This window comes from Plectropomus leopardus, chromosome 17 (genome assembly GCF_008729295.1).
Source record: "Plectropomus leopardus isolate mb chromosome 17, YSFRI_Pleo_2.0, whole genome shotgun sequence".
NCBI classification, from domain to species: domain Eukaryota; kingdom Metazoa; phylum Chordata; class Actinopteri; order Perciformes; family Serranidae; genus Plectropomus; species Plectropomus leopardus.
In genome coordinates, this window is record NC_056479.1 from 20,926,458 (window position 1) to 20,947,393 (window position 20,936).

Here is a 20,936-nt window from a genome sequence, read left to right on the forward strand (position 1 = left end):
TAAAACCACTGTTATGTTCATACATATTTTCTAAGCTGCATTTTTATGTGTTTTGCTTTTGTTTCTTATTTACAAAATTGTAGTTGTTATTGTTTCCATGAAAGTTTCCTTGAAATTAGAATAAAAACACTGACATTGGTCTTACTGAGAGTTTAATAAAAACACACACACAAAAAAAATACACAATTTCCAACACCACACAAGAATACAAAACCTTAAATGAAATACACTCCTGATTTTTTTTTTAAAGCTAATACATTATCAGTGGAGGCTTTTTTTATAAAGCACATTTTGTAAATACAGCTATGAAATCCCAGATGTTCTGGAGACAGCACATAGTTTGACATGTTACTATAGTATTTGCCTTTTTATTACCGCATGTTATCCCAAGCTTATATCCCAATCTTAACTAAACACCATTTACAATAAAGATAATATACTACATAATAAAATGACACCCATGAATGCAAAACTAAGCCATCACACCTTGGTTGAAACCATATCTTTTACTTTTCCTTAAAGGGCCCGGCAAAACATTGATATTATTTTGATGTTGTAGTATGAGACTAGTGGATTTTGAATATTATAGTATAACATAAATATGGTCTTTTCCAGGATTTAAAAGCTGCTTTACAGCATAGTGATGTAATTTTCTGAATTTAACAGATTGTTCTAGCCATTTAATTATTCACATTTACCCACTTAGCCATTATATCTACATTACTGATGATTATTTATCAAAAGTCTCATTGTGTAAATGCTTTGTGAAAGTGCACATACATGGTGAAAAGTCAACCCTACAGTATCGTCACAATATCAATATAGGTATGTGATCAAAATATCATTATGATTTTCTCCATTTTGCCCAGCAGTACTGCCTCATTTTTATCAGCTACTTTCTAATGGTAATAAAAAATCCAAAAATAAATAAACAAAATAAAAGAAAAAAAATAATACAGCAAGTCCCCATAGCATCTTCATCCCAACCACTGTGTCTGTTTTCTGGAGTGTAGTTGTATTGCGGTCTGTAGTAGTTTTCCTGTCTGTAGTAGTTTTCTTGTCTGTTGTAGTTTTCCTGTCTGTAGTTTTCTGTTCTCTTGCATTGTGGGGTAAATATGAACCTATCTTGGATCACAATAAACAACAGCAGTCCAAGGCAAGCAAGTTTACCCCATGCGTTTCTAATGTGGGAAATATCAGCGTTACTTCTATAGCGGTTTCTGAGATACTGCAGTTGCTGTTGGTTTTGTCCCAAAGAAAACTCTCTGATTTGTCTCAAGAGATTAATAGTGATCTGGTAGGTGTGTTCTGGATCATATGCCCCCTGATTGTGTTGATGCTGTGTGATATACACCTGGTCTATCCTTGGAAAACGTCTCCACCCTGTGTTCTGCTCTCTGACACGAATGATGATTCTGTCACTGTTTCTTCCCACGTACTCTGTGCTCGGAGGACGGACAACATAAGATGGAAGTTGTGTTGAGGGATCTTGATTGAGACTGCCAACAGTGTAGTACTGGTATCCATTTCCCCAAGGCAGTGGGTCCAACAGTTTCTCAAAGTTACTATAATAATGTGAGCCATAAGCTCTATTGTCTGGGTCAAAGGTCAGCCATATGTCATCATTATCGTCAATATCAACTGTGTTGGCAAACCAGTAGAGCAGAATAAGACTGTGCTTGGGCACATCTTGGCCAAAGTTGATTTTCTTCAAATCATTGATTGAATTGAGCCTTTGTACAGCTGACACAGAGGTCAGGGCGAAGATTACAGCTACACAGCAACTTGTGACTCTTCCTGACATCTTCATCATCCTGTGAAGATATTTAAAATGTAATTATTAGCATTATTGATCCATACTGCACACTCTCAATCCATGTATGTTTGATTAGATGCATCAAATGTTAATCTTTATGTTTTATCCTTTTTTTTATTTTTCTTTTATTTTTTGATGAATAGCTTATTAAACACACAAAGGATGACAGTTAAAATCTCTGATAAAACAGTAGTTAGAAGGCAATATGGAAACAGAAACAGGACTTACTTGTTATTGTTCTTGCTGTACTGAGCAATTAAAGGCAAGTTTCAGGAAGTCCACAGCCCTCGTTCTGTCCAAAATTGCATTTGAATGTTTGTTTTAAGTCAATATGAGGCCTCTGCTGTCGTGGCTAATCAAATAAAACAAGTATCTCTCACAGTCTGTTTGGTTCAAATGTCCTCTTTATGTTTAAGTGGAGCTACAGTGAAATGATAAGACAAACAAGAAAAAGCACACACAAAGATTTGATTCAAATGCTTCACCAATTGTGTGGAATACTAACAACAAATTGAATACTAATTAAAAAAATTCTAAATAAATACTAACAACAAAAATGAACAATTAGAATATAAGAGAGCTCACGTGCAATGATTTGCTGTTGTCTTGGATCTGACTTCTCAGTTTGTGTGACAGTAGGCGTATCTGCATTTAAGTTACTATTTCCTTGTTAATAAAACTGGCTGTACAAGTATTGTTGTACATTGGGGCAATACCTTGATACTTCCTCTTTATTTTATGTGGCCACTACTCTAAATTCAAATTTAATTTAAGTGTTATTGCAATTTCCTTTTGAAGGTCACTGTTCAATATTTACTCCTATCTTTACCACGTCTGTCTTCTCAAATAAAAAAGTGTCCTGTGACAGCCAAAGTGAAAAAATGTATAGTTGACGCAATCTCTTCTTCCTCCTCTCCACAGGCGGAGATCTGTGCTCCGCTGCAAAAGGACCGCACCCAAAGAAAATACTACAGCACACAATTCTCTAAAGTGAATTGCATGCCCTCAGCATTTTCTTTGGGTGTACTCCATGTAAAGTGGCCCATTGAATTGTTTGTTGCAAATATTTAAAGGTGGAATCTTTCCATGGTGAATTAACAGGATTTTTTGGGAGTAAAATGGGATTATGGGAATTATTTGCTCAGATTGACAGTGCGGGCTGAATGCAAACTTAGCATTCAAAGTGAAGTCTTTTTTTTGTTTTGTTTTGTTTTTTTTTCTTTTCACTTTTTTGGGGTTGGTGTAAAAACTTGAACATGAAATATTTTGCCATCCAAAAATGTTGATATTTTCATCATTTTTAAGTGTCAGTAGTGTAAGTAGTACAAATTCTGGTGCAAAACATAAAAATTCCATAAGACTCCCTACATTTTCAAGTCATTAAATAATAACTGGATAACAGAATGCTAGTTCAATTGGCAAAGTATAAGCAGTGAAAACAGTGTTCAAAGCGAATACCATCAGATATCAACAGCATACTAAACTGCAGCTGATATCTTGTGATTCTCTATAAAGCAAATAATGTAACTTGAGCTCATTGAGTTTGAACCTAAAATAAAAACACTGACATAGATCTGATTGGTTCATCAGAGTTTAATAAAAACACAGTGTTTTCAACACTACAGAAAGAATACAAAACAAAAAATTTAAAAAAAAAAAAAAATCCTGTTTTTATAAAAACTCCTGATACATTATGAGTGAATGCTGTCCTTAACAGACAATAGAGCCTTTCAGTTATCTGTTTAGTTTATCATGATGTTGTAACAATAATGCGTGAAGCTTTATGACAATGTTAGAGCAGTGCTGTATAATATATAATACCGTTGGTTAGTTTAAGCTACTTTTGTGAATATGAAAGAACTTAAGCTGTTATTTACAAACTGCAGTTTTGTAACTTTCCCTTTTCTTTCTCTTCAGATTCACTGTCTCTTTTGCACTACATCAGATTTTTTAGCATTACAACTCATCTTGTCACAACTGATTCACGGGACATAATGTACAATAATGGGACATTAGGCACAATATCATCGACATAATTATGAAAATTCTGCATTAACAATGTACTCTTACACTACCTGTACTTCAAATTTATACTGTATATGTATATCTGTGTGCAACAGCACCTAGACTGATCCATGACCTCTTCATTTTTTGTGATCCATACTGTTAAGATGATTTTGACATTGTATATATTTTAGATTTGCTTCTCATTTGCAGCTCATTGTCTTGTTATGTTGGACTTTTATATTTTCATTCTTTCTTCCCACTCGGTGTTCTAACTGCTATGTGGCAATTTAACTCAGGATAGATCAAGTTTTTCTTATTTTCTCAGATAAAAAAAATAAAATAAAGTGCACAATAAAATTAAACACATGGAGGCAATACAACAAATGCAGCAAATACAACAAGTACAACAGTGCGACCTTCCCTCATTGTTCCAAGGTACTACGGTGTTGTAACTTCCATCTCTGGTAAACCCAGTCATCCAGCGGGCTTCGTGGTCCTCATCGTTGTAGAAATCCACCACAACGTCACCATAGTTTTGAAAATCTCTAGAATCATTGCTCACAGTCTCCCAAGTGTCATCATCATCGTAGAAATCCACCACAACGTCACCTTGGTTTTGAAAATCTCCCGAATCATTGCTTATGGTCTCCCAAGAGCCATCATCCCAATGATGTCTTTTGTTTCCATGTCTGTTGTTGTGTTGGTTAGGAGAGTACTTTTCCTGGATCACAATAAGCAACAGCAGTCCGAGACCAGCAAGGTCACCCCATGTGTTTCTGATGTGCCTTAACAGGAAGTCATCAGCGTTACTTCTATAGAGGTTTCTGAGATACTGCAGTTGCTGTTGGTTTTGTCCCTCAGAAAACTCCCTGATCTGTCTCAACAGGTTAATAGTGACCCTGTAGGTGTGAGCTGGATCATAACGTGTCCCCTGACCCTCAGAGGTGTCATAATGCTGTGTGATATACACTTGGTCTATGCTCTGCAAAGCTCTCCGTCCTGTGTTCTGCTCGCTGACACGAATGATGATCCGATCCCTGTTTGTTCCCACATACTCTGTTGGAGGATTAACAACATAGTGTGGAAGCGGCACAGATGTTCCCCGATGGAGATTGCCAACAGTGTAGTATCTATTTCCCCGAGGCAGTGGGTCCAGCACCCTCTCGTAGTTGCCATACTGATGTGAGCCATAATCCCCACTGTTTGGGTTGAAGGTCAGCCTTATGACATTATTATTGTCGATGTCAACTGTGTTGGCAAACCAGTAAAGCAGCACAAGACTGTGCTTTGGCACAGATTGGTCAAAGTCAATTTTCTTCAACGCACAGATTGATTCAAGTCGTTGCACAGCCGACACAGAGGTCAGGGCGAGAAACAGAGCCACACAGCAACTCGTGACTCTTCCTGACATCTTCATCATCCTCTGTAGAAATTGAAAAGTTTTTGCTTGCATCATTAATTCATACTGTACACTCTGAATCCATTCATGTATTTGTAACTAGAGATACATCTGAGGATTATTTTCATGTTTTGATCAATCAGATTGTTATATGAACACTGACTATGTTTACGTGCACACTAATATCTTACTATTCTAAATATGACAGTATACCAAATTGTATACAGGTCATGTGAACAGTATATTCCTGGGATTTTCTGAATTAGGTCTTTTTCTCAATGAAGCATACAGTATATCTGTAGGACATGTGGGATATGCTCATGTTATTAAGGTTTTAGGAGCAGTCTTTGGGCAGGAATACAGTGCATTCAAAATATACATCTAAGTTGGTGTTTCACCCCAGTTTGCAACACATGACCTCTTGTAAGGTCAGCTCTGTGACTTTTCATGGATGAGTTGAACAAGAAGCGCAAATACTTTTTTTTCCTTTCTTTTTTTCCAAAAAAGGTGGCTGAAGCAATGAAAGAGGGAGGATGTGTCTGCATTGTCAAACAAGTTTGCCATCGGTGGAAAACTTTGTTGCAAAGAAGCAAAATCTCAAAAGTTTCTAAAGCCGCATTTCCATATTTGACGTGACACGTGAACAGCATATTAAGGCATGTTAATCGATGTATGCACGACTGCATGTTTACAGTAATATCAGTGGAATATTCATTTTCATTAGTGTAGGAGGAATATTGTCTTTTTTGGAATAATGGGAAAAAAATGAATATTTTGTTCATGTAAATGAATACTGTATAAAATAATAAGTAACCACCGTAACATTTTTACTGGCCTCCATGCTGCTCTATTGAACTAGCATTCTGTTATCCAGGTCTATTAACCTGTTTAAGTGCCTGTTTGGCCGCTGACGTCGAACACGGCACACAAGTTAAAAAAACTGCATGCTCGTCTGCTGCAGAGCTCTGTCTACTTGCAATGGGAGAGGAGTCTTTAGTCTATTTTTGCAAGTTTTCCTGTGTTTAAAAAACCTGCATACATGCACTGTTTTTGGTGGAGAAGGAGTATTACGGTGCAAAATACCCTCTTTGTGTTTCAGTAGACTGCATTTCCTTGTTGAGCTGAGATAGAGGGATAACACTCACAAAGGGCACCTAAGTCAAGTGCTTCATTAATTATGTGGATAAGTACCACGGTAATATAAATACTAAAAAACAATTTAGGGATCAGGAAATACAGAGAGCTCACCTGATTTATTCTGCTGCCATCGGGTATCTGCTCTTTGTTACCTTATTTGTTTCTTTTTTTATTTTTGGGGAAGGCGTATCTCCTTGTAGGTTTCTGTTTCACTGTAAAGGAAACCAGCCAAAACGTGCCCTGATGGTAGTAACAGGAACTGCAGTGATAGTTTGTCAACTTGTGTTTTTCTTTTTACTACTTTTATTATAAAATATTTTCAGCTATATTATTGTGAGATGTTGTTCTCGTTTATGTCGATATTGGACCTAAAAATATGGTGGATTAGGAATAATTATGAACTGAGAGACAAGAATGACCTAAAACAAAAGATTCCCAGATGGATTTGAACAAATAATGTTAGTAGTTTTAGACCACTCGGTCATCAGGATGCCTTTTTTCTTTTTTTTTATTTAATAAATACTGATGTATCCATTACTTTCCCATCTATAAAGGATGATATTTTCATCCTTTTAAAATATTTTTCAGTCCATATTCTGGTGCCAAATAGTGTAAACTTCAAGACCCCCTTTTCAAGACATTGCAGATCAGTACTACATCATTAAATACCAGTTAAACAGTTGGCAGAATATAAAGTGCTGGACAAAATGGTTCTTTAAAACTGATACCACCAGATATCAATAGTATGCTAAACTGTATCTGGGTCTCTTCTGTGATTGTCTTTAGAATAAGGACACATTTAAGTTGATTTTCACATCTTACTTGTGCTACTCAAGTTTCTTTGAACCTAAAATAAAAACAGTGACACAGGTATGACTGATAAATTATAGTTTAATAAGCACATAATTCCCAGTACCAAAGAGAGAATATAAACACATAATTAGAACACAACTCCTGTAATTTTTAAGCAAATGCATTTTCATCAAAGGCTGTCCTTAACACCATAGAGTCTTTTAGTTATGTTTCATTTGTCCATCAGAGCAATTTACAGTCCCCCTCAGACAGTGTGTAACCCCCTCCCCCTTTCTTTTTTCTCTCCAGTTTTTAGCATTATAACTCAACTAACAACTGAATCACTAAACATTCTGTGCAATAATGCAACATTAAGTGCTATATCATGGACATAATCATAAACATTACATATTAACAAAGTATTTTTACACTGCACACATTTCAGACATACTTATATTTCTGCAAACCATTTATTGTAGGCTTAACCTGTTTATTACCCATACCTGATTTTGGCATTGTATATATTTTGTATTTGCTACTCATTTGCGCCTTATTGTCTTGTTACCTTGGACTTTTATGTTTTCATGTTTTGTTTTTACACTCCTCTCATTTTGTATTCCAAGTGCTGCAAAGCAATTTACCTAAGAATAAATAAAGTTTTATCTTATCTTTTCATAAACACAAAAAGTAATATAATACCCAATAGAAATAAACATACAAAGATGATACAACAAATACAACACAACCACCTCTTGGTGTTGTTGCGGGGTTCTGGGCTGCTGTAACTGCCTGATCCTCTGTAACTAGTCATCCTGCTAAAATTGTGGTCCTCATCGTCGTAAAAATTCACCACAACCTCACCTGAGTTTGGAAAATCTCTATAATCATGGCTCCAGCCATCCGAAGCATCATCATCACCCCATTGATTTCCTCCATTTCCACGTCTGTTATTGTGTTGGTTAGAAGAGGACTGTTCCTGAATCACAATAAGCAGCAGCAGTCCAAGACCAGCAAGGTCACCCCATGTGGCTGTGATTTGCCTTAACTGTGAATCATCAGCGTTACTTTCATGGAGGTCTCTAAGACGCAACAGTTGCTGTTGGTTTTGTCCCTCAGAAAACTCTCTTATCTGTCTCAACAGGTTGAGACTGATCCTGTAGGTGTGAGCTGGATCATAAGAACTCCCCTGATGTCCATAATGCTGTGTTATATAAACTCGCTCTATCCTTTGCCATGCTCGCTCTCCTGTGTTCCTCCGGACACAGATAATGATCCTGTCCCGGTTTGTTCCCACAAACTCTGACATTGGGGGATTGAGAACATATTGTCGAAGTGGCCGTAGTGTAAATCGTTCAAGATTGCCAATAGTGTAGTACCCGTATTCGTGCCTGTATCTGTTATTTCCTCGAGGCAGTGGGTCCACTACACCCTCATTGTTGTAATAATAGTGTGAGCCATAATCCCCACTGTTTGGGTCAAAGGTCAGCCGTATGACATTATTGTTGTCAATGTCAACTTCGTTGGCAAACCAGTAGAGCAGCACAACACTGTGCTTTGGTACAGATTGTTCAAAGTTGATTTGCTTTAAAGCACTGATTGAGTGAAGCTTTTGTACAGCAGAAACAGACGTCAGAGCGAAGAACAGAGCTACACAGCAACTCGTGACTCCTCTTGACATCTTTATCATCCTGTAAAGACATTTTAAAAAGTTATTGGTTGCATTATTTGTCCATACTACAATGCATCTAAAAATTATTGTCATGTCTTCTTTAATCTGATTTATAATATTTGTCTTTTTTTGATGCATAGAGAAGAGATATAATTCAAATGCTTTACCAATTGTTTGTAGTAGTGGTACAGTTAATTTTAAAAATAAAACTAGCAATTAGAAAATAAGAGCGCTGACCTGCGTTCATCTGCTGCTGTCGCCTATCTGATCTTGGTGTTCATGTGAGTAAGAGTAGGTGTAACAAGTCCTAGGTTGCTGTTTCCCTGTAGATTAATCTGGCAAAACAAGTTTTGCTAGTGTTTACAGGAAGATTAAAAATAGTTTGACAACTTAAGTCTTCCTTTATGTATGTTTCTTATGAAATACTGGCACGCATATTGTCGACAGATTTTTGTTTTTCATGCATTTTATTGCCAGTATCCATCTTAAAAGCATGGTGGATCTGTTTGTTTTTTTTCTTTACTGGACAGTATGCAGTAGGGTACAGAAATTAGGGGTTGAGAGACATCATCTTTTGTTGCCTGCAACATCTTTTTTTAGGAGCCGTAATGCAAATTCAGGTGAAAAATAGCAGAAACTTCTTGACATGCCCCTTTCAACAATTGGCAAAATATTGTTGGACCAACACTTATTTGTTTTTTAAAAACTGATAGCACTTGATATCAATTGTATGCTGAAAGTCAGTGCATCCTCACTGATTTTTTTTTAAACACGGAATAGTTTAAGTTGTGTAACTGACATTAAATGGCCCTAGTCAGCTGCCTGCACTGCTGCAACTCTACCAGCCACCAGCAGGAGACGCTGTCACACAGGTAGTCGGTCTCACACACCTGGAAGGTATCAAACCTGGAGATAGTGAAATCTTTATGTCAGTGCTGCATTTAAAGCCCACTGTGGTTCACATTTAAAAAAAAAAAAATCAAACAGCAGATCAGCAGTCTCGCCGTGTATGCATACATACAGCATCTGGGTCAGTGTGGGGAGCCAGTGTGAGGCTGCTGAGGCTGTTTGTTTTTTTGTCTGCTGTAAGTCATCTACACAGAGGAAGTACTTCAGCTTTTCTCAGAGAAGTGGATTAATATGACACCTCCATAAACACACACACACACAGATGCATACATGGAGAGACACACTTTCTCCTGATATCTTGTTTGGAGCCTTTGGTATTCACGATGGGAAAGGCAGAAAGAGAGTCAAAAAACACACAAAGGAAACATTTAATTTCTCTGTGGTCACCACCCACATCTTTCACATGGGCAGCACAAGAGTATCACAGACACAATGATGTATCATGATGCTCTTGTTGCTATTTCGGTGTAGCTGCTGATGAAGATACTGATAATTCAGTGAAATTCATAGCCATAGTTTGTGGTAGAGAAATTGATTACATTTGTCTGTTGCAAATTACTACAACCCACTATGCTCCTTTAGCAAATGTGCAGGGCACAAGATGTCTTCCTGTTTTCCCTCTGATACAATTATACACATGTTCATAAATACCAACCCACCAGCCAGTGATGCATTTAATATAATGGACCCTGTGAGTCATGCTTTTCCAATCATTCATGTTTCTGTGTCATTAAAGACCTTGGACAGCTGCAAGGAATGCTGTCAGGGGTCAGCCAGGCAGCCCTGTACTACGCCTGCCAATACATGACACCATCTTGGCTCAGGGCGGCCCCGAAACATCAGCCCCTGCCATTGGCTTTCTGTCACTTCATCTCCCGTCTCCTCAAAATGAAGATGTTTTTATCTGAGATCGCCGAGTGCCCAGCAGGGCAGCAACTCTGTAATAAAGGAGCACGCCAAGTGATGTCGGATCAAACAAATGATAGCTGGCTCACTCTGCGTGCATGCAGGGTTCATTCAAGAGTCAGCATATTTAAGAATAATCTTTGAGGAGGAGGGAATGGAAATCTTTTACTTTTAATCTTACAAAAGTTCTTTTTAACCTATCAATAACATCTGTAAAGTTATGTGTCAGCTTTATAGTGAACAGACTGAGCTACAGTAAAACTTGCAGGGAAATGGGGCATGTAGGTGGGTGTCAGTGGCAACGGGGCAACATAGTTTTACCACTCTGGGGATCTCGGAGAAGCTTTGACTCAGGGTTTGTTGTAAGACAGTGAAAGTCTGAATTATTAGCAAGCAAAGATGGTAAAAGAGTTTGGCTCCAGAGAGGCGGCGATGAAGAAAAAAGGCAAGAGGACAAGTTTGTGTTTAGAGTAAGTGATTGTTTGCAGGAGGCTGTGTAGTCAATCAAATTGTCTTTTAAACAAGAGAGCAGCTTAAGCCTTTATGTAAATGACTCTTCTTCTTCACCCTCAGATGTTTGTTTTCCTGCGGTTACATGGGAGCCTTGTGATAGAAACTTCATTAACATGCCCACTTAACATGCAGGATACAGTCTGTATATCTGATCAAACTGAATCAGACATTTTCATTCTCAAAGCTCCTCAGGTTAATGTATTGATAATTTAAGTTATTGAATTTGGGTGTTAAATGTTTTGCATTTGTTTGCAAAGGCAAATAACCTGCTGCTTTTCTTTGCCTTTTATTATGTTGTGAAGAATGTCTTTCTTTTTGTCTGTTTGAGCTCACCGCGCTGTGGCTTGCTTTATCTATGTTTTGAGGCATGTTAGGAGTATGATGGTGCTTGTGTAATATCCTCCTATGGTGATGTTTGCATCATCCACAGGACTGCTTTGTAAAGAACGCACTGACAAGACCAAAGAAATTCAGTGAGATATACTGTTAAGTACACAAAAATGTATCTGAGGTGGCTATAAGCCAAACTTCCAGAGACCAGTAAACTTACTCTCATAGCTTCTTACTGCACTAGTAACTCCTGTCAGTTTTATCTGCATTTTAGTATCTCCAGTTTAAACACCGGGCTTTTATTGGGGCGATAAAGTTGAGTTTCAGAGAGAGGGAGATGAAAAGAAAGAAGGCAGAGACCGAACAGTTTTAAGACAGGGGCCATAGTTTGGGGAAAATGTACCGTTTCCCACATTGTAAAACTAAGTATAACGAGGGTTTATTTTAACTCCTTATTTGGTAAGACCTGGTTTTGTTCACACTTACAAGGCCATCTGTGCTTGTGTGTGTGTGTGTGTGTGTGTGTGTGTGTGTGTGTGTGTGTGTGTGTGTGTGTGTGTGTGTGTTGGCTTTTGCATCTTGTGTGTTAGTATGGCGCAGAATTTAAAGGCCCCTAATGAAGCTTTGGATCAGCTAGATGGACATGGCATATATTCTGCACTGGGTGTAAGCAGGCATTCAACACCAAGGTGCTTAGCATGTGCTGGGTGAAAGTTTATCTTGGCAGCTGAGTGTGTGTAATGAAATGAAACAAATCCATCTTTCCAGCCTGCTGTGCATGCTTTTTCAGAAACATGACTCTTCATCTCGAGGAATGCAGGTGCTGTGTGCCCTGTGTTCGCATGTGTGTCTGCTCATGTGGCTCTGAGGTTGCACTGAAGCCCTTGCACTGGTGTATAATTACACTTCCTGTTAGGCTGGAGACAGCTGTTTCCGCTCCTCTTTAATCACACAAATATACATACTCCATAATAACAGTAATCAGCCAAAGTAATTCATTCATTCTCAGATTTAAAAAAAAAAGGTTGCATTTATGACTATTCAACAGATAATCAAATGTTGAGACACTTTTAAGTTTCACTATCATTATTATATAATATAATTTTACATCATGCTAGCAGTTTTAGTTGTTGTTGTTGATTGATTTTGAGGATGTTATTGCAGGGTTATTTACTATAGAGTGCTGCAGCGATGACCTTTATTTTTAGGCCAGTACAGAAGTCCTGGTCCTCGGCAAAAAGACGATGGGTTTTTTTTGATTAGATGTTGGATTATTGCAGAAAAAAGGTCTGTGGCAGACAAGTTTTGACACTTACATGTTTTTTTCAACAAGATTATCTTCACAAATGAACACCACTTCAGATTTTTGAAGTGTAATGCAGTCGCCAGAGGTAAAAAGCTAACGTAAGGCGATAATCAAAGTGTGATGTGTGATGCCACTCTGTAGTCTCATGTAGCTGCTTGTTATCAACCGCCTTTTTAAGACATGTTAATGGTTCACAGTTGACGAGTGGGGTATACACTGGTGTTTTTTGTTCTTAAGCTTTTGTTACAGATATCTATCTATCTAGTTGCTGTGGGGTTATGCATTGCCTCAACCACCAGTCCTTTACAGCATTTTCTCCTTTTTTTTTTTGCTCATTCTGCATCATGCAAGAACTGCTGAATTAGATGGCCTTATCAAACACATTTCCTGCTGAAAAATATGTAATTTGGGGTTTGAGATGATTAAGTATTCTCCAAAAAGCCCTGATTCATGGATGATACAGATATCCCAAAGGTGGTGAGCACATGTTTTTTTAGGTTTTTTTTTTTTTAGTATCTTAAAAAATAGAAGTGCAGTTTATCAGAGCAGCAGCAAAGTTTATTACAAAGGTGATCCCAGTAGTTTGATGTGAGTGTCTCAGGTCTGTGTGAGAGGAATGAGTGGGATGTGATGAATGCAGAGCCCGAGGAGCAGATGAGAGGGTCAGGTCAGATAATTAGGGTTGTAAATTATCCAGGGAATTTAGGAGAGGGACATTCAGGTGGCCCAAAGCTTCAGTCAGCCTCAGCGTAGATGCACACAGAGTCTCTGTCCTTTCTCTGTAATTCCTAATCAACCAGCTTCCCTTTGTTAGGCTCGTTTATTTTACATTTTCGTAGTCCAACATGGTCTCTGCTTTTATGTGTATGCATGTGAGAAGGTTTTTTTTTTTTGCTTTGTTGGAAGGGGGGATTTGAAGGAAGTGGGCGTGTCTTGCTGCCTTTAGTGCTGAGTCACATGACAGGCATGGATGGGAGGGGCAGGCAGGGAGCTTCCAGAGCCACAGCAGAGTTTGGCCTCTCACTGGAGCGCTGCACTTTGGCAGGGGACAGCTCATACACACACAGTTCACACACGGTGAGTGTTTTGCATACCGGGAGAGTGAGTGTGTGTGTATGCATGCGTGGGCGTGTATGTGTGTAATGTGTGCTTTGTAAGAAGCAGTTGGAAGTAGAGGGAGTGAATTTTCCTTTGTTGTGTTCTTCTTTTTTTTTTTTTTGCATGTTCCTCCTCTTCCAGGGAAGAGGAGATCTGATCATTTGTTGTTTTCACATACTTCAGATGATTAATATCTCCGCATGCCTTCCATGCTCGTCTCGGGAACCCAGCTGTTTATATGCGTCTAAATGTTTCTGTTGTTTTCAGCAGTTAAGTGTTAGGTTTTATATGCTAAATATGTGTTGATATGCTGGCTTAGAAAAAGGGCTTTTTTGTAAAGGTTGGTTGTGAGGGATTTTTTTTTGCATCCATGTTTAGCACATTTTTTCATTTATGTGTGTGTGTGCATGCGTGTGTTCTTGTACGCAACGAGCATTGTTGAGGTTTTGCATTCCGTTGGTCTTTCATCCCCTGAAAGTTGTGTGTGTGTCTGCTCTGTGGCAAGCTTTGTAATCAATCTGGTTTTGCATAATACACACATATGTATATGTGTGTATATACTGTATACAGACAGATGTTCCCTCATGTTTCAACCTCTACTCTGTTTAAATTAACTTTTCTGTTTCTCCATGTTTCCTCCCTCTTGGTATGGTCCACACACTGGATGCAACCTGCTGTTTCTGACAGTGATCCATTACCAGATCACACAGTGAGCACTCAAAAGTGTGTGTGTGCATAGCGATGTGAAAGGTTAGCTCCAAACATGTGGTCAGTAGGCTCCACAGAGTGCGGCGGGAATCATGTAGTTTAGTTTCTACTTTGGAAAGTATGGTGGAGGAGTCATCTCAGCTAATGGTAATCGGTGGAAAGTAGTCCTTATTCCTTTCCAGTGGGAAACACCATGTCTCAAATTCTGACCAAAATCAAAGCATGTTCTCTTTTTTTTGTTCTGCTTGAGCTATTTCGTTCATCCCATATATCTCAAGTTTCCCTTTCAAGTTTGTTTTTGCTTTTCTGATTAGTCTTTCTGTCTGTGTTTAAGTCAGAAAGTGATTGTGTGATCTCTTGGCTAACTTGTTATGTGGCAGCAGTTGGAACAAAGCTGAGCCTCTGTATTGTATCATCCAGGCTTTGTTGTCTCGGGTCGACCCGAGGAATACAAGGCACTGCTTGCTGATGATATCAAACCGATGGAAAACGGCAACCACCCTTCACCTTTTTAGAGAGTCACCCGCCTCTGTTTTGCCTCACAAGTGCACACACTTTTACACGCACAGGCACAGAGCTGTTGAAAGGAGCTCTGTTGTGGCCCCTGAGCATTGCCAGGCGAGAACAGACAGTGGCCTTTCACCAGCGCTTGATGGGACGCTGAAAAGGTCATCGTTACCTTCTGTATCTTGAATGTCTTTTTGTGCGCGTATGTTTGAGTCAGCCAATAAGTCAGCACAGTAAGATTATGTATCTATTGTGGAATTCAGCATCATAACTTTGAAATGCAAAATATTTCATGAATGTAACCGGAGCTCTGTAATGTGTAATTGATAAGGTTGTAGCCCGTCGTGCAGTACGTTCTTAGTTTTCTTGTGTGTGGATGTACATGGACGTGTGCATTTTGTGTTCGTTATACGAAAGAGTTGTAAATTGCTTTAGTTGACGTTTTCCCTTTTAAATATTGCATATAGACTCAGGAAACTAAATGTTTTCATTCAGTTGACAGTCAGGAAAAAACAAACTTCACTGCCCGTTATATTTCAAGAGTAGATCAGCTGCAAATCAGGACATACTGTGATGTAGCAACAACAACAATCTGTAACTATTTTTAGTCTTGGACTTAATCCCTCGGGGATGTACACGTCAAAAATGATTTTTTTGTCATTTATAAATAGTGTGTCCTCTGAAAGACAACAAGGCCTGTAATACTGTACAAAGAGATAGCAGTACACCTACTTTATCAAGTGTGTGACATGCAGACATCAAAGACGTTTGTTACGATACTGTAAAGATTGTAAAGGTGAAGTGCCGACATCAGTGATTGATTAAAGAGCCAAAGAACAGAAAAGTAAAACAAAATAAAAATGACAGGTATAAAATAGAAAAAATAGTAACAGTGCAGTGTAAGGAATCAATAAATATTTTATTTAATAAAACGCAAACAGAACAAAACAATTCAATTATGTAACATGATTTTCAAATCTATTAAACTGTTACATTGAAGTGCATGTAGCACATCTGTTAAAACTGTATAAACACAAATTTGGCTAATCTTGATGACTCATCTTTTCCTTGAGTGTTAAGCAGTGTATCTTGGCCTAGGACATAATAGTTGACTAATGATTAACATGCATTGTATTAAGTCAAATAATTCAATTTTGATGAAGTTGAATCACACTTACTTGTCTTACGGGACCTAGCAAGTTATCATAGTGAGCGGTTTGTTCTTCTAAAATGTCTGCTATTGTGCTCTTGAGCTTTGTATGTGGGTCATTCACTGTCCATAAATACTGCCCTAGAGCAGTGAAGAGGGCAAGAGTGACAGGCTTTATATCACACATGCACACACGCACACAAACACACACATAGATTGTGGAGCGTGTCAAGGAGCCAAAGGATCCCTGCTGGTTGTGTTAGAATGAATGATAGACTTGCATTTGTGCACATTCACACACTTCATTAGTCACCTCGAAGAACTTGAGACCCAACAATCAACAGTGTAATGAAGTTGAACTCATAGATCGAGGGGATGCAATTTTTTTTTTTTTTTTTTTTGAAGTCAACCAGGCAATAGATATAGTATTGGTAAGAGCATAACTGATATTTTCACACTGATTTCAGTAACAACAATGAGCATTTTTACATGTGCCGTCTGTATAACTGGACATCTGCCATGAGTTGCTGCTTGTACTTAGTTGCTACCTTTTTATAAAGTCTCGAACTCACCTGTATGCTTATATTGGCTGGAGGCTACACACCCATAAATGTCCCAACCACAGCAAAATAAGAGGCAAATAAGGAAATACAGGCAGAGGGCAGGATCTCATATAAATATACTGTGACACTTCTAGTGGGTCATAATTGTTATTTGAGAGGGATTACTTTTGTATGAGTCTATAATTTAAAGTGGGAGAGAAAGGGGATGACATGCAGCAAAGGAATTGAACCTGCGGCTGCTGCATCGCATGGGGCGCCCGCTTTACCAGGTGAGCTATGGGCACCCAGAAACTGTAATTTAAAAAAAAAAAGAAAATTCAGCATAGTATACCTTTAAAATACTGATACTCATGAATAAAAAAAACTGGATTTTTGCAGATGTTAGTTTCATGTTCTGCTGCGTATCGACATACAGCTGCATGTAAAAATCTTGTTTGATACGAGTTTGACATCTGATGACTGATGTCCGTGATGTGAGGTATTTGTGAAGACAGAGGTCAGATTCCGGAGCCCCCTGGTCCCGTCGACCCACGCTCGCTGTCATTCAACCATTTCACTGATAAACTTTGACCCAAAGATAAAGTACGACACTGGTTAGCTACCACAGCTTAGTTAATGACTTTACCAACTCCTGCTAGTGAGCAGCTAGCAGGTTTTAGCCAGCTAACTTATTATTCAGCCTCTTTGCAGAGAACCTCAGAAAACTGTCAACTTCCTGATTAAGACAGCTTTTGATTTAACACACTTAGAGCTTAATGTTTAGCAGGTGCTTTTGGCTTGAATATTGTTTTGTAAGGCTAAAAAATTCAGGAATGTTGTGTTGCAGTGGAATTGCTTTCCTTAAATGTAGATGTTGAGTTAAAAATTAAATAAATGAGCATTTGATTGATGAGTTGGTCCTCAAGGTTAAGTGCTCTTATTTTCTATAATATATGGATTAAACCTTGCAAAATGCACTGTGTTGCAATTGAAGGAGCCTTTTTCTTGAGAGCTGCTCAATGTCAGGGGCAGTTAAAGAGCCCTAGAAAGACAACAGCTCTCTTGTGCACCACCGCAGTGTGGAGACTGAACACATTCCTCTGGCAGTCTAGACAAACCTGTGGGCTTCTACTGTCATTACTGCAATTTACAAACATTTCTCAACTGTCTGCAAGTAACACTAGCCGCTGAAGCTACATGCACGGACATGGATAAAACCTGCGGGTTGTAGACTAAAAGTACCAAGATCGTATTAAGACTGTTAGAGATCAAGTAGCGCTGGTTTGTAGAGGTGACAATCGTTATCATACAGTCCTTTACAAACATACAAAATACTGCATAGTGTGCACAAGAAATGCATGACGTGTGATTAACAGAAGAGAGTATATCTGACACACAGATACACGCACAGTGCCAGGTGACACAATGAGTGAGTTGGATCCTGCAGAGGTCAAAGGGCACATTTCTCCAGAGAGCTGAATGAGGAGGACTCTGGGAACTGGGTCTTGCTGCACAAACACTCTGACTTTAATAACACAACAGACCATGTTTGCACTGCCACCACTCCAATTTCCCCCTTTTATTAAGGGATTCACTGTCAGAGGGTGGGAAAAGTGTTTGGGTGTATTTACATGCATGTTTATATCCCTCCCCTGGGCCTGCCCCAAACCCATGTGGTCTGGGGTATCAAATTGATTCTGTGCTGGAGGGCTGATGGGGCCCCAGTTCAAAGTAATTTAATGGACACACGCACTTCTTTTTTTTTTATTTGTGAGTACAGTCTCTTCCTTTCATGAGAAATTGATGTTTAAAAAAAAAGGCAACTCGATATCTTTTGAAAGGCCCCACAGAAATCTTTTTTTGATTTTATAGAAGACATAGAATAAAATTTGCAGCTGCCCACGCACTTCTGAAGAAACATCTGGGTCACCATGAAAACAAATATAGCCATATTGAGATGAGACTAGCCTGCAAATCTCCTTTGTCCTGTCCGGGAATGTAAATAAAAGGACAAGAGGAGCAGATGTTTTCAGGGCCCATAAAAAGATTTTAGACCACAACAAAGATGCAAACGACCCATTTAGTGGATTAGTCCTCTAATGTGTGTTTGACATGGAGTAGTGGAATGACTTGACATGAAATGAGCTCAAGCCGCCTCCCCACTGAGTAGTGGAGGACCAGTGTTAGTCTCAGCAGTGAAATATCACTCTCATTATTCTGCGGGAAAAAAAGGACTTAAAATGCTGTGGAAAAAAAAGCAGGCCTGCTTTGAGATGTTATTATTTAGCACATGAGAACATTTATATCCTATATATAGTCATACTAGAGCTCACACACAGCTGTTACGATTTTTGGCCAGAAAACCTTCAACCTTCACAAACTGAATACATCATTTGGCTTATGTGCAAAAGTACATATCACAATAACAGGAATGTCCTTTTCCAATTTTCAATGTAAAGCACGCTGCCAGTTTAGATGTCCGTTTAGAACTTTTAGTAAATGTTTGTTAACATTTTCTTGTAATTCAGGACTTATTCTCGCTTTAGAAGACAAACAAGGCACGTTTATTTATGTAGCACATTTCAACAATAAAATAGCTAGAAGATGGAAAATAAAAAGCTAAAAATGACTAGGACAGTTATAGAATACAAAAATAAAAGTTACAGTTAAATGTAAGCGATTAGCAGCTGCGAGCAGTAAGCAACAACAATGCAATTGTGTAACTCGATTGCCACAAGTTTTTAAAAGGAATATAATGTTGGAAAATGAATGGAGCCCATCCCTTGAAAACCATATAATAAACAATAATTTGATCAATCTTAATTACTCATCCTGTCCTTAAGTGTTTATTTTAAGCAGAGTATCCGGCCCCATAAAGGGAAGATTTAGTAGAATCAGAGTTTTTTAGGATTCAGTGAGTGAATCACTCTCCTGATATGAACTTCTCACTGTCCAAGTTTCCAGTCCTTTTCTTTCTCTGGATTCCTCTCTTGTGATTCAAGTCAGTTTGCACAGAGGGTCAAACCGCTAGTTTTTCGTGAAGGGACTAACCTCAGCGCCACTCTTTTCCAACCTAAACTGGGAACACGACCTCTGACCTGCTCGCCACGCTGTCAAGATCAACACCCTTGACAGCTGAGGCATGGCTCAGTGGTTTTGACCACATCTCCACTAAACATAGACGACGCAGTCACTGCGTTCTTCATAGTTCCTCTGTTTTCTTCTTTTCTTTGAAAAAGCAACAAACTGGGACATGTTTAACTGGATTTAACTGTATTTACATCCCAGTTTGGAGGCCTGTGTGTAGTTAACAAGGAATGACCCAAATGTTGAATAAATCACAAATGCTTTTCTCCACACTGCTTCTTTTTCTTGTGTCCTCCCCTCCTCGTCCTCCTCCATTCTGCACTCCTTCCTCTGTCCTCTTTTCCTTGGCCTTATCTTTTTTTCCCCCCCCCCCCCCCCCCCCCCCCGCCTTAATAATCCTTCTTTACCTCATGCATATCCTCACACTCCTGCCTTCTTCTACCTCTTTTCAACAGCATCTTTTGTTGCGTATTTTCTTTCCTCCTCCTTGCTCTCATTTCTCCTCTTCTCTCCCCTCCAAAATGCTTTGTGGTATAGGAGACTGCCGGCCATATTTACAAAAAGCAAAGTAATCCGATACTGCTGGAAGCAAAAAAAAAAAAAAAGTATTCTTTAGTGCCAGTAATTGAAAACAGAATCGCAGCGAGCCCAATGAGTCACTCTCTGCTTTCCAATTTCTAAAATTAATTTTTCTTTCTTACAGAGTCAAAGTGAAGATATTATCTATGCTATCCCATAACTCGACCTGATACTGTTCAGAGGGGAAACTTTAGAAAGTAGAGCAGAGGAATGATTAACTTTGTGATGTGTCGCGGAAGTTACTAGGTAATTTGTAAGCCCCTGAGAACATGGTTTTGAAATTTTATGCGGAACGAAGACTTGCGACAAAATACGCAATATTTAAAATCTGAGTTCTGACATAAACAGAGTTAGCTGTTATTTCTGATTGATTGATTTGCACCATGCCAGACGACTTCCCCCTCTCCATTCCCCTACTGCAAAGCTTTCACATGAGAAACGTTGTTCCATACCCGAGTACACTTTTGTCATCATCTGTGTG

The 20,936-nt window shown here is 38.7% G+C and overlaps 4 protein-coding genes across 7 annotated transcripts in view; 1 reads left to right on the forward strand and 3 right to left on the reverse strand.

Annotated features, from left to right (window-relative positions):
• The window catches only part of LOC121956290 (neuronal-specific septin-3-like), a 95,425-nt gene that overhangs the window by 54,580 nt on the left and 19,909 nt on the right, over window positions 1–20,936 (forward strand). The gene's annotated exons all lie outside the window — the stretch shown is intronic.
• Window positions 144–2,841, reverse strand: LOC121956295. Its single transcript, XM_042504438.1, has 3 exons — window positions 2,402–2,841; window positions 2,045–2,237; window positions 144–1,814 (listed from the first exon to the last, which is right to left on the reverse strand). The coding sequence occupies exon 3, from the start codon at window positions 1,811–1,813 to the stop codon at window positions 893–895; it is 921 nt and encodes a 306-aa protein (XP_042360372.1). The 5' UTR covers window position 1,814; window positions 2,045–2,237; window positions 2,402–2,841; the 3' UTR covers window positions 144–892.
• On the reverse strand, window positions 3,685–6,553 carry LOC121956291. Its single transcript, XM_042504434.1, has 2 exons — window positions 6,471–6,553; window positions 3,685–5,246 (listed from the first exon to the last, which is right to left on the reverse strand). The coding sequence occupies exon 2, from the start codon at window positions 5,241–5,243 to the stop codon at window positions 4,137–4,139; it is 1,107 nt and encodes a 368-aa protein (XP_042360368.1). The 5' UTR covers window positions 5,244–5,246; window positions 6,471–6,553; the 3' UTR covers window positions 3,685–4,136.
• LOC121956293 lies at window positions 7,337–9,099 on the reverse strand. Its single transcript, XM_042504436.1, has 2 exons — window positions 9,058–9,099; window positions 7,337–8,839 (listed from the first exon to the last, which is right to left on the reverse strand). The coding sequence occupies exon 2, from the start codon at window positions 8,836–8,838 to the stop codon at window positions 7,816–7,818; it is 1,023 nt and encodes a 340-aa protein (XP_042360370.1). The 5' UTR covers window position 8,839; window positions 9,058–9,099; the 3' UTR covers window positions 7,337–7,815.

Bases quoted from the DNA above. Each gene is read 5' to 3' on its own strand.
- LOC121956295 (XM_042504438.1), bottom strand. From the start codon at position 1,813: ATGATGAAGATGTCAGGAAGAGTCACAAGTTGCTGTGTAGCTGTAATC.
- LOC121956291 (XM_042504434.1), bottom strand. From the start codon at position 5,243: ATGATGAAGATGTCAGGAAGAGTCACGAGTTGCTGTGTGGCTCTGTTT.
- LOC121956293 (XM_042504436.1), bottom strand. From the start codon at position 8,838: ATGATAAAGATGTCAAGAGGAGTCACGAGTTGCTGTGTAGCTCTGTTC.